At 52.3% G+C, this 13,111-nt stretch overlaps 2 protein-coding genes across 3 annotated transcripts in view; both read left to right on the top strand.

Moving 5' to 3' along the window:
• The first annotated feature begins 455 nt into the window (after positions 1-455).
• NAIF1 (nuclear apoptosis inducing factor 1) lies at positions 456-4,589 on the top strand. Its single transcript, XM_005490557.2, has 3 exons — positions 456-1,236; positions 2,061-2,510; positions 3,081-4,589. The coding sequence occupies exons 1-3, from the start codon at positions 726-728 to the stop codon at positions 3,098-3,100; spliced, it is 981 nt and encodes a 326-aa protein (XP_005490614.1). The 5' UTR covers positions 456-725; the 3' UTR covers positions 3,101-4,589.
• Positions 4,590-10,812: 6,223 nt separating this feature from the next.
• Positions 10,813-13,111, top strand: part of EEIG1 (estrogen-induced osteoclastogenesis regulator 1) — a 33,359-nt gene continuing 31,060 nt past the window's right edge. Inside the window, exons 1-2 of one of the 2 annotated variants that reach the window (XM_074556233.1) lie at positions 10,813-11,026; positions 12,377-13,072. In XM_074556233.1, coding sequence (XP_074412334.1) covers positions 12,927-13,072 — 146 coding nt within the window. In that variant the 5' untranslated portion in view covers positions 10,813-11,026; positions 12,377-12,926. The remainder of the gene's footprint in view (positions 11,027-12,376; positions 13,073-13,111) is intronic. The other variant, XM_074556232.1, reaches the window with a different exon arrangement.

Raw genomic sequence — 13,111 nt, forward strand, 5'->3', positions numbered from 1 at the left:
GGAGGACGCCCCTGGCTGCACCAATCAGGAGGAAGGGCCGCGGTGTTTCGGAGTGCGGCACAGGGGGCGGTGCAGGCGCGCGGGACAAGCTGTGATTGGCTGAGCCGCCTGGGAGGGCGATGATAAGCAGAGCTCCACCAATCAGAGCGGGAGCCGGCAGGCAGTTTGAGCTTGACGGACGTCAGGCGCATCCGGTAGGTCGGAAAGGAGTGCGCGCTCTGAAATGATGGACAGGAGAAGCACCCAATGAGATTAGAGCAAGGAAATCCACGGGTGGGCCCAACCCCTCAGCGGCCCCACGCAGGCCCAGTGCCCTGAGACCAGGGGCGGGGCGGGGCCGCCTCTTCACTGTCTGATGGACAGGGCCGTTCACCAATAATAATGCGATATTCCAGACGGGAGGCGGGCAGCTCGTTTGACGGGCAGGCGGACGAACCAATCAGGCGTGGCAGGAAGAGGGGCCGATTCTGGAAGCCATTACGCCAGTGCCGCAGGGCGGGGGCCGTTGTGCGGGGCTGCCGGGCGAGCGCCGTACGCAATTTGCGTATCGTTGGCGGTGCCAAAGGGGGAGCGGGGGGGACCGACCCCTCGGGGCCCTGAGGGGCCTCGGGGCCCCCCTGTTGTCCCCGGCCCCGGGGGTGGGGGGGCCCTGCCGCCCCTCGGCCCTGCCCAGCGTCCCCCAGGCCCCCCAGGTGTGACCCCGTGCCCCGTCCCCGGTGCCCCCCATGGCCATGGCGTCGCCGCCGGCGCCCCCGGCCAAGAAGCGGAAGATGAACTTCTCGGAGCGGGAGGTGGAGATCATCGTGGAGGAGCTGGAGCGGGGAAAGCACCTCCTCGTCAACCACTTCAACGCGGGCGTGCCGCTGGCCGCCAAGGCCGCCGCCTGGCACGACATCCTGCGCCGCGTCAACGCCGTCGCCACCTGCCACCGCGAGCTGCCCGAGGTCAAGAAGAAGTGGTCCGACCTCAAGACGGAGGTGCGGCGTAAAGTGGCCCAAGTGCGGGCTGCCATGGAAGGGGGAGGCGACAGCCAGAACGGCGGCGGCAACGGGCCCGAGGGCGAGGAGCCGGCGGGCGCCGCGGCCGCCCCGGTGATCCTCACCCCCATGCAGCAGCGCATCTGCAACCTGCTGGGAGAGGCCACCATCATCAGCCTGCCGAGCGGCGAGTGCGGCGCGGGTGACGGGAGCGACATCCCCATCACCGCGTCGGCCACCACGGTCACCCTGACCCAGAGTGAGTGCTGCGCCCGCCCCAACGCTCTGGGCTGGACTGGAGGGTCACACAGAGCCCCTGACATCCCCTGCGAAGGGACCCCGAGCCTTGTGTGGGGACAGGACCACAGAACGGCTTCGGTTGGAAAGGACCTTAAAGAGCACCCGGTTCCAACCCCCTGCCATGGGCAGAGACACCTTCTGCTAGACCAGGTTGATGCATCCAGCCTGGCCTTGAACATTTCCAGGGACAGGCTGCCCACAAGTTCTTTGGCCAGAGAGAAACCCCAACAAAAATAAAACCCCACCTCTCTGTAATGAAATGCTCCTCCCAGTCTGCCCTTGTGGTGTAGGGGAGTGGCCGCAAGAAAGCAGGTTCTGAAAGTCAGCTTTGACAGCTGGACTCAGCCTTAAAGGGCAAGGGAATCAAGGATCCTTTGCACCCTGGGAGATTCTTCAGTCCCTCTCTGGGGAAAAACATCTTCAGGACTGATTTTCCATTGGCAGTGCCCCAAAGAGCAGCTCTGCTACTGACAGGGGCCATTCGGGGTCTTTGCTGTTATGTCAGTCAGTTAATGCTGCTTGGAAAGATTGTTCTAAACTGGAGATTGAGAAATGATATTGTCTAGACAGATAAGGCATTCCCTATTTCTTTGGATTGTGCAGCCCAGAAGGAAGCTCGACTGAGGGTGGAGTAGACTTAAATCGGTCATTTTGTGCATTGCTGGCCATTGTATGTTATCTCACTGAACAGGCTGTATTCCTGTGATATTCACTGAATAGTCCTGTAGATAAAAATCCTGTATCTCACCTACCCCTGACTCCCTTTCTGCCCTTTGTTCTCAGTTCCTGCAGAGACAGCCTACCACAGCCTGGAGGACGGCGTTGTGGAGTACTGCACCACGGAGGCCCCTGCCACGGTGACAGCCGAGGCGCCCCTGGAGATGATGGCCCACCAGCACGAGGTGTCTGCCAAGCCCCAGGAGCTGAAAAGCCGCATTGCCCTCAACTCAGCCAAGCTCCTGCAGGAGCAGCGAGTGACCAACCTGCACGTGAAGGAGATTGCCCAGCACCTGGAGCAGCAGAACGATTTGCTGCAGATGATTCGCCGCTCGCAGGAGGTGCAGGCGTGCGCGCAGGAGCGGCAGGCCCAGGCCATGGAGGGCACGCAGGCAGCTCTGAGCGCCCTCATCCAGGTCCTCCGCCCCATGATTAAGGACTTCCGTCGATTTTTGCAGAGCAATACACCCAGCCCATCGGTCACCACTGAGCCTGGCCAGACAGGGCAGCAAGATGGTATGATCCGGTGAAAGAAACAGTGATGGGAGGGGAGCTTTAGATTGATTGAATTAGGAAAAATTTCCTCCCTCAAAGGGTTGCCAAGCCCTGGCACAGGCTACCCATGGCAGTGGTGGAGTCACCACTCCTGGAGAGATTTAGAAGATGTGTAGATGTGGCACTTGGGGACATGGGTTAGTGGTGGATGTGGCAGTGCTGGGGAAATCTCTGTCCCAACCTAAACAATTCTGTGATTCTGTGGGACATCTGCCATGTTAAAAACCTACCTATGCTGGCAGAGGACACTTGGGAGCATGGGGTGCTGTCTCTTCTCAGTGTGAATGGCTCCCTTAGAGTTTGACTGAGTCTAAACAGGTTTCTCTGCCAATCTTGTGCTAATCTGCCCTTTCAGACTCTCATACAGAGCCATAGCAGGATGTGTAATAAACCAGCAACTCTTAACATGGATTGCTTTAGTTCCTCAAACAGTAGATTTATTTTTTTAAAAAGTTATTTTTTAATTTCTGTTTGAAAATAAAATCTGTCCTAATTCTGACACCTCTCTTTTCTCTCTCTCTCGATCTATAGGCTTTAAAACTGACTTCTAACGTGGAGAGTTCTGTCAGGACATCAGTGCTGCAGCTGCCAAGGTACAGTGGTGGTGAACCCACAGTGCACACAGTGAATGCATTTCTGCCTCTTGCTGCAAGCATTTACTGGAAACGTGGTCCTGGATGTGGCAGAACCTTCCCTCTGCACTGAGAGCCCTGGATCCTGCTCCTGCAGTGTCACATCCTGCCCATGCAGACCAGCACCCAGCTTCTGTGCATTCTCACTCCCCTGAGGATCCCAGTGGGATTGAAACAGTGCATTCACCTCGTGTTTCATCATGAAATTTCTCTGTCAACTTGGGAGATGTGCTGAAAGTTTCATGTCTTGGGTGCCAGAAGCTCTCCTGGGATACGTCTTGGCACAATGTCTTTATTTGTCACAGCCACCCAAGGGCCTGGATGAGTTTCCCTGGGATGGATGGAACGGTGAAACTCCATCTCTGCTTCATCTGCATTGTTTGTCAACTCCAGAATACCTTGATCCATCAAAGAGGACCTGGACTAAGGTCCTGGACTAAGCTGCAGCCACACGGGAATTCCCAGTGTCGAGGAGTTTGTCAGCCACTGATTTGAGTGAATTTTGGGGCATTACTTGGTTCTGCTGCTGGTGGTGTTTGTTCTGTACTGTTTGGGAGCTGGAAGCCAGTGCAGCCATTCCGTGTTTGTCTGCTGGCTGGCCTCATCCTGACAAGCAGAGCTGAGCTTCTCCTCACTATCCTATACCGTTATACAGGGTGAAACAACATCACAGCCACTTCTGAGGCATTCTGTGGATCTTGGTCCTTAATGAGAAAGCCTCATTGCACAGGTTGGTCAACATGATTCTCACAGACTTGCAGTAACTTCATAAACTTTTAGACTAAAGGTCCACTGGTATCTGCATGGAAGAAAACTTAGGGGAAAGAAAAGAAGGAAGTGGAAGTCTTCTCCTTCTGCCTTGCAAAGTGGCTTACATTTTACAGACTTGTTGCTTGCCAGGTTATTACTTTTGAAACTGAACTTTTCCCGAGCCGGTATTTACTTGCTGTTAAGTCTCCTTTAGGGCTGAGGAAGGAGTGAATTTGCACAATCAAATGAAACCTTTACACAGCCTTTAATGGGGAGATGCTGATGGGGGACCCCTGTTAGAGCAGTAGGTGACAAGGTCACTGCTGCAGTCCCTGGCCTTTACTCATCTCCTCCTTTCTACACATCTGATGGGGGAGAAAAGGACACCACAGTGGGAAGGGTTTGGTCCCTGGAAGACTCCCAAGCCCTTGGGACACCTCCAAGCTGAGTCAGGGTGGATCCTGCCTTTGTCTGGCATCTCACCACATGAGTAGCACTTGCCTGACTCTTCCTCTTAGACTTTGTGGAATCAAATCAATTGCTGAACTGAAATTTATTTTTAGAGTGAGAACTATGTCATATGTGTTGGTTTACCTCATTTGTGTAATGATCTCTCCTTTACAAATATGAATTTTAATAAAAAATACGTTTTGGTAAACAGGCTGTTTCAGTTCATTGGTGTGTGCAGAAGTGAAAATGAGTTCCTGACAACAACTTTGCAACACAGAATCCTCACTGTGAAGGGACCAAGGAGAGCTGTGAACAATCACAAGTCACAGTAGCCTTTCCTCTTGTTTGGGAATCTTGTGGCCTTGTATTTACATAATTACAGTCTTTTACAAATAATATCTTTTCCAGGCTTACCTTGGAGCACGAGCTATTTCAGTGTCTGATGGAATACTGAAATACAGTAATACAGTAATCTCCCAACTGCTCAGAAGATGCCACAATAGCCTAAAATAATGGTAGAAATACCAGCCTTTGGCTTTAAATTGCAGTGTGCATTTTTTTCAGTGACTAAGCACTTCAGCTGTGTTGCTTTTCTAGAGGACTAAACGTGTTGCCATTGGAACCACACATTTTTCCTGTCTTTTCAGGATAAATGAGAGCTTAGTCAAGCCAGCAGCATGCAAGCATGTGTTCTGTGTAACAGATTTTTGTCTCATTAAAAAGATGTGGTAACATTTTAAATACAGGGTGAACTGTGCAATGAGGGGCTTAGTTGTTGCTCATGAAGCAGTCACCAAACTTGGGGGGGACAGAGAAAAGTGTCCCTTAATGTTAAAACCAGGATGAATAGGTGAACAGGACACTGAGAGGGCAAACAAGAACACAGGACATTCAACTGAACAACCAGCTGATGCCCAAACAGAACAAAAGCTAGGGAGGAATATTTATAGATGTTTATTTGTTCTCCTTTACTGTTCCTTTTGTACCTAGAGATTTGTATTCAATATCCAGACTGGGAAGGAGCCATGCAGAGCTGTTCTGCCACAGGGTGCCTTGGACACGGGGCTGAGCAGCATCTTCGTGCCTGCTGGGGAAGGGGAAGTTTGGCAGGGGAACTCAGTGGTGAGAAGAAAATATTTTTCCAAGCCACCGCTGCTCCCTCCGGAGCAAAGCTGCAGCCCGGCTTTCCAGGAGGTGGCACTGCGCGCCGGGATCCCGAGCTGTGGCACTGCACTGTCCCGGGAGCCACCCCTGTGCTCCAGACCTTGTGGGATCCTGCTCGCACCCTCCACTGGCAAATATTTTCAGGGCTGAGAGCCTGGAGAGGAGGAAATTCAAAGGGCAGAGCACAGCAATGAGATATCCCTGGAAAAGTCATGATGCTTGGGGACTCGGAGCAGGTCCCTCTGCTTCCCAAAGACATGGCAGAGGACACTGGGATGTCTGCCTTTGGGATTAAAAAACACATCAAGTCCTTCATTATAAGCAAAGAGACAGGTATTAAGGTTTTTTAAACAAGATTTAAGGGGTTTTTAATGTTTTTTTTTTACATGTGTCAGTTTCCCACCACTGCCATCACAGCATCGCAGTTCTGGGAGCAGATCCCCTCTGAGGGACAGAATGATTTGCCCCACACACTCACCCAAATAACCTCTACTTCCTCCAGCACGATTTTAAAGTTTTCAAGCCTGTTTTGGCAAAGCGTCCTTCTGGGGATGGTTCGTGGGTTTTTTCCTGTTGTCACTGACAGGTTGTTGCCAGCAAGTATTGCCAGCAGAAGGGTGATCAGGTCAGTGTGAAAATTAAAGGATTTAATATTCTCTGTCTTATTTGAATGCACCTGGTAAGAAACTCCATGAGATGGAGAAGCCCAGCTTCCAGCCCATGTTTTGGGTGGGGGAATGAAGTCGGTATCACCTGCACACGAGTCCCAGATGTGCAGGTGATTAACCCGAGGCAGAATCCCAGCCCAGCAGGGACAGTTTCTTTCCTCTGTCACCTGGGATCCCAAATTAGAGGTTGCTGGATCACAGGGTACCACAGACCTGTGGTTGTTTCTGATGTATTTGGGGTAACAGCAGCATTTGCAGGCAGTGGGGCAGACCAGGCCACAACCAGCAAGTCTCTTGTGAGCACAACACTGAAAGGATGGAAGCTGGGCTACAGACACAGGATAAGCTTGATAAACACAACAAGCCTTGAGGCAAAGCAGCTTCCAAGTCTGCAGATTTTGGAAGGGGCAAACAAGATCCAGTTCCACCCCCAGACCTCACAGAACGAAGCAGAGAGTTCTGCTGCACATTCCCAGGACACACTGAAGCAGACATGGAAACCAGTAAACAAAAAAAGCCAGGCAGCTGGATTTTCAGGTCTAACCACATTTTTGAGGAAAGGAATCCACTGACTCCAGATTCCTGGGCTCCCTTTTTTCAGTAACAGGATTCCCAGTGCTGGCAGGCCAGAAACCCACTGTGCAGGTGTGTCCTTTGCACATCCAACAGGAAACCCAGCCTGGCACAGAAAGTGAAACAGTTCCTGGCCTTTATGATGATGAGTTCAGTCAAATATGGAACAAGTGAAAAACACAAGCAGGTCAAAGTGCAGCTCACAGCCTGTTATTAAACTGAGGAGATGCAAGTTTGGAATAACTCCACACCGTGGGATAATCCTGTGCAGTGGGGACAGGTACCCCTTGCCCTGACAGGGGAAATGGCAGCAGGCACTGCTGTGGTGTCTGCACCCCCTGCCCCATTTTGGGAGCTCCCCAGCCTGGACCTGCCCCAGTTCCAGGGGCAGCTCCCACCCACAGCTCCAAGAATGCACTTACAGCTTAAACTGACTGTGATAATCTCTTTTTTTTTTTTTTTTGGATGATGAGGCTGAAAGCTCATTAAGGCCATTACAGCAGAGGCGACAGGTGTAACAGAGAACCATTACTGTGTTTATGCTCTTACAGCAACGTGTGTAATTTAGTTTTAAAACTTTAATCATTTGGCTGCCAGGACAAATGAATTAGCGTGATGATGCTTTGCAGAGGAAGATGCTGATAATGTAGTTTGCAGGGCTTGTGCATCTGGGATTCCCTTGGGATAAGAGATAGGATTTGAAGGCTTACCAAATGCATTACAGGATCTACCTCACTTCACCTCAGTGAGTTTTGTCCCTCCTGCATTTATCTCACCTTGCTTCTCCACTGCTGCTTTATCTGTGTCCTTAGAGCAGAGAGGAGGCAAGACAAGGTGTGTCTGATATTCACCCTCAGAGCACAGCACTCCCAGCCCTGGCCAGCCGGGCACACCTCTCCAGGAGAGCAGAGGTGAGGCCCAGATTTAACTGCACAGCACAGACTGATAAAAATATCCCAGACTGATAAGACAGTGCCCTGAGCCAGCAAAAGTTGAGGAAGTGGTGGCGGCACTGGGGAGTGGCCTCAGGAAAGGCTTGGGGCAGGAAGAGCACAGGGCAGGGATGTGCCTGGGGCTCCTGGAGCAGAGGTGAGGTGGGCACAGCCATAGGGAAATCCATGGGACGTGAGTCTGGGATGAGCAGAATCCATGTGTATCAAAGCACCTTGGTCACACACACATGGCCCCATGGATTGCACCTGGAGCAGAAAATAATATAAAGCCAGAAGGATGGTGGATGGATGAAGATACACCCACATTCCCTCTGTGGGAGGCTCAGACCAACCCATCCCCTCTGTAAACAGGAGCACTGTCCCTTTAAACCATGTGAATTTCTCCAGAAACAATTATGCAGCATAAACACAGCAAAAGCAACAGGGTGAATTTTGAACTAATAAAGATTTAATCTCTCAGTCATGAGACTGGGTTTGTTAGGAAAATACACACATCCCTGAGACTGCAGCTCTGGTTGCTACACTACACACTGCTCAGCAGCTCGCTGGGCATGATTCCAAATCCATTTATTTTTAACATCAGTCACATTATTCAATTAATTATAAAAACACTGAGGTTTTCAAGAGATGTCTCTGATAAAACTGCAAAGTAAATATGTGTGAGAACAGCAAGGATTAAAGTGTCTGTAAACTTCAGCATTTGAGGCTGTTGCTATAAACAAGAGAAGCCCTCGAGAAGGTTATTTACCAGAGTGAATCATAGCAGATAGCAGAGTCTCCTCCCACACCACACACAGGGATCGTTTGTCCTTTACCTAGGGATGGAAGCAGAGCATCCACACGTCTGTCAGCAGGAGAGGTGTGAGAACTGGGCTGGATTCTTCAGATGCCTCTGGCATTTCAGCAGCACAGCTTGTAAATATCAAATATTTAGCAGGCTCTTTCCTAATAGGCTGGAAACAGAAATCAAAAAATACCAGCCCATCTCCAGCAGTGCCTCAAAGCCTTGAAAACACCAGATAGGAATTGATGGAAGGATCCAAGTTTCACCTGTAACAGCAGCCTGCAAACCCTGCTGTTTCCTGGTAACTCTGGTATGTCCTGTAATGGTTTCACTGTGCCAATACAAAATGTTTTCCCAGTCCAAAGTCTGTGTAAGCTTAACCTGGTAAGCAAAAATCATAATGCATTTGACTTGATCCAATTTTTCACTTTTATCCAAGGACATTTCTGTGTACTTTTCCTAGCAGACTCTTTCTTTTTTTTTTTTTTTTTTTTTTTTTTTTTTCCCAAGGTTCACATTGTGGTGGAATTATTTGATAGCTCTGATATTGTCTGCATAGATGGCAGATTACAGGCAAGGAGCCTGGGCATCAAAGCCTGGCAGAGAGCAAGGACTCCCAGGCTTTCATCCAAGCTTTGCATATCAGCCTTGGGAACAGTCCCTCCCACATGAGCCTCAACTTCTCAGCCACAGAGGCTCTTGGGCAAACACCTAAATTTTAAATCTAGGCAAATCACGTTGATGATTGCAGCCTACTTCAGGACAAGGAGAGACATTTTGTTCTGCTTGCCCTTAAAGGATGGAATCCAGCCTAACCAGGGATGCCAGCCACAGCACTGGATGCAGCAGCAGCAGCACATAATGACAGGGAGCCATTTTGATGAAGGGATGGTTGCCACATCTCACTTGTGGAGGGTGAGATTCCAGCTCTGGGCCCTGCCTGGTGCTGCTCCCCAGGGCTCTGTGCTACCTGGGGCTCCCTCCAGCTCACAGCCAGCCCAGCACTGCTGGCCTGAGCCACAGCCACGCCGTGGTGCCCTGAGGGGACAGCACGGCCACAGCGCTGGGCGGCCTGAGGAGCCGAGTGCCTGCAGCCCGAGGGACACACTGAGAGAGGGATGTCACCCTGAGAGGAGCTGCTCGGGCACTGGGAGCAGCCAGGGGAGAGCTCCTGGCTGTCAGGAGCATGCAGAGACAATGTCGGTCACCAAACCGCAGAATGGGTCCACAGTGGGTGATCTGGCCCCATCTTCCTGCTCAAGCAGGGTTGCCACAGACATATTTTATGAAAAATCCTTTTGCCAGGATCTTTTCTCCTGAGAAGATGAGAAGCTTCAGCTTCTCCATGTTTTGCTGCTCTGGAATGTGATTTGGAGAATTGTTTATCCAGCATGTGAAACTGTTTTTACTTGATGAACAATGACAGCCACCTGTGTCGAGGCTGGGACCAGTCACAAGATTTTATTACCATTCCTTTCAATCCTTGTGATGAAATCCTTTCTTCTATTATTTTAGTATAGTTTTAGTATATAATTTTCTTTTAATATATCATAAAATAATAAATCAGCCTTCTGAAACATGGAGTCAAGATTCTCATCTCTTCCACTTCAGGACCGTGTCCAGACATTTCTGGAATATCTCCAGTGAGGGAGACTCCACAACCTCACCGAGCCAGTGAGAAATCACTGCACAGAAAAGAAGTTCTTCCTTATGTTCAGGTAAAACTTCCTAGGCATCGCTTTCTGCCTATTGCCTGTTGTCCTTGTGGTTGGCACCACTGAGCTGAGCCAAGCTTCATCCTCTGGGCACTCCACTTTAGGTAATTATACACATTAATGAGGTCCCCTCTCAGTTATCTCTTCTCGAGGCTAAATAGGCCCACCTCCCTCAGCCTTTCCTCATAGCAGAGATGCTCCAGTTCCCCAGTCATCCTCACTGCCCTCCACTGGACCCACTTCCAGAAGCCAGAGATGACTCTGCCATCATCTCGGCCGAGGCAGGGACACCCTAACCGCAGGTCTGTGCCAACACAGGAGCTCCAAGACACCGTGTGGGACGGGAAGCCCAGCGCCCCAACTCCCGCTGAGGGGACACCGAGGACCCCGCTTCCCGCCCACCCCCTCAGGCAGGGGGCGGGGCTTATCCAATCCGACAGCCCTTTCCTCCAATCCTCGCACTCTTTTCCCCGCCTCCTGCCGGAATAACCAATCACTGCCTCGCAGTGCTCAGCCCGCCTCCTTGCTGCTGTCCAATTGGGCGGCGCCGCTCGCGTTTTCTCGTCTCGGGGGAGGGCGGGTGTTACGTGCCGTCGGTATTCCAGAAGCGCGGGGGCGCCGCTCTCTCCGCGCGTTCCCCGCGCACCGCCTGCGCTATCGGCGTAGCGGCCGCAGTTGGCGTAGCGCGGGCAGAGGCGGCCGTGTCGGGGAGCGGCGGCCGCCGTGCGAGGAGCGGGCTGGAGGAGCGGACAGGGCCGGGCGGGCACCGGGCCGGGACCGCGCCGCAGGTCAGTGGAGGGCGCTGGGAAGCGGGCTGAGACCTTCCGCAAGGCAGCCGGTGATGGGGGGCCGGGAGAGGGGTGAGATCGGGCTGCAGCTCAGTGCACGGACTGGGAGGGTGCTGAGCCCGGGCTGTAGCTCGGTGCTTGGGCTGGGGGACCGGAGCGGGGCTGCGGCGCCGGCACGGCTCGGTGCTTGGCCCCTGGGTCCGAGCTGCAGGGCAGTCGGGGGTTCGGAGGGCCGAGACGTGGGCTAAGATCTGGGCACGGCTCGGTGCCCGGCTCAGAGAGCTGGGACCGGGGCACAGCTTATTGCCGGGCTGGGACCTGGGCACGGCTCAGTGCCCGGCTCAGACAGAGAACTGGGACCTGGGCACGGCTCAGTGCACGGCTCAGACAGGGAGCTGGGACCGGGGCACGGCTCAGTGCCCGGCTTGGACCGGAGCACAGCTCAGTGCACAGCTTGGACAGGGAGCTGGGACCGGGGCACAGCTCAGCGCCCGGCTGGGACAGGGAGCTGGCCCCTGAATACCATTCAGTGTGTGCCCCCGGAGTGCCAGGGAACAGGCTGTGACCTCACAGTAGCCAGAGCTGAGACCTGGCAGCAGCTTGGCACAGGTGCTGCTCGTGGTGTGGAGCATTGACCTGTCTCCCCTCTCTGCTCCGAGGTGTCTGCGGAGCCCCCGTGGAGGTGCCAGGGCCCTGGCAGAGCCACGGGGCAGGAGAGGGTCTCTGATCACCCATCCAGCCACGCAGGCAGCTCCCGGAGTCAGTGAGGATTGTTTACTGCCCGGTGTTCATAACCTTGTCCCTTTGAGATGTTAATCAGCTCCTGCCTCCCTGGTTTAGGTGTTTTGTAAATGTGTAACGAAATCGCTGTCTGCAGCCCCAGATCTGAACTGTGCAGCGCCGGTGAAGGCAGCGTTCCCGGTGGGCCTGGCCATTGGACAGCCAGATGACCTGATTCGGTTGTTATGCTGTGTAATCTGGAGCAGCCTGCTTGTTTTTTTCCCCCCTCTCTGCTGCTTTCTCCATTTATAAGATACAGGTGCTAACACTTAGGGCTGGTTGGAAATGCAGGAAAGAAACATATTTTGCATTTCTTGAGACGGCTTTTCCTTCCTCTTGTTAGTCTGCACATTAGAATGATCTTGCGCTGTAAACTGCTTCTAAATATGATGACTGAAAATAGAGCAAATTTTTATTAGCTGCTTTGCAAAACAGAAATTACAAGGGGGATGACAACAGTGAAGCTTGCCCTAGGCAAAAAGGGGAAAGAGGATGTTGGGGCTGGGCTAATTGGGGCCATACCTCTTCAGACTGGAATGAGTCTGGACTGAATATTACCTATCCAAACAGGTTTTAGAGCAGGAGGAGGAGTCTGAGACTGGCTGGAACTAATTTACTCATTTCCCTCCCAAAGGCTGACCCAAAGACCTGTATCAAAGAGTTGCACAAGAGATAGAGACTGGAAGCTCTTTGAACGTGCTGCCCAAAGACTTAAGGCCTCTTCTGGGACTTGAGATGACTTCTCACAAGAGATGCTTTCAGGAGGGGCTGTGCTGAAGACAGAGCACTGCAGCCTCTAACTGGGACAGCTCCTGCTGGTCTGGAGCTGAGACCCAGCTTCCCTCCCTCCCTTTTCCCTTGGAGATGTTGCAGAGATTTAATCTGACCTCTTCCTGCTCACCTGAAGCCTGCCGTGGCGATGATCCCACAGCCAGATCCGACCACCAAAGAGAAGAGAATCGTGAGTTTGAGGCTGGGCCCTCGTTGTAACTGAACTGGAATTCACCCCTGCTTGTGCTCCCACAACGACTTGCCCTTCCTCTGCTCGTCTGTTTGTGCTGTGAGCCACCTCTCCCTGATCTTGTTTGGAATTCCTGAGCTCTGCACGCTGAATTTGCCCATGGCTTTCTTGATGAAGAAGAAGAAATTCAAGTTTCAGACGACTTTTACTCTAGAAGAGCTGACTGCTGTCCCCTTTGTCAATGGGGTTCTGTTCTGCAAGATCAGGCTGCTAGATGGAGGAGACTTTGCTAGTTTATCTAGCAGGTAAGACCCTGCCTGCAGGCTTGCTGCCTGGCTGTGCTT

This window comes from Zonotrichia albicollis, chromosome 21 (genome assembly GCF_047830755.1).
Source record: "Zonotrichia albicollis isolate bZonAlb1 chromosome 21, bZonAlb1.hap1, whole genome shotgun sequence".
NCBI lineage: Eukaryota > Metazoa > Chordata > Aves > Passeriformes > Passerellidae > Zonotrichia > Zonotrichia albicollis.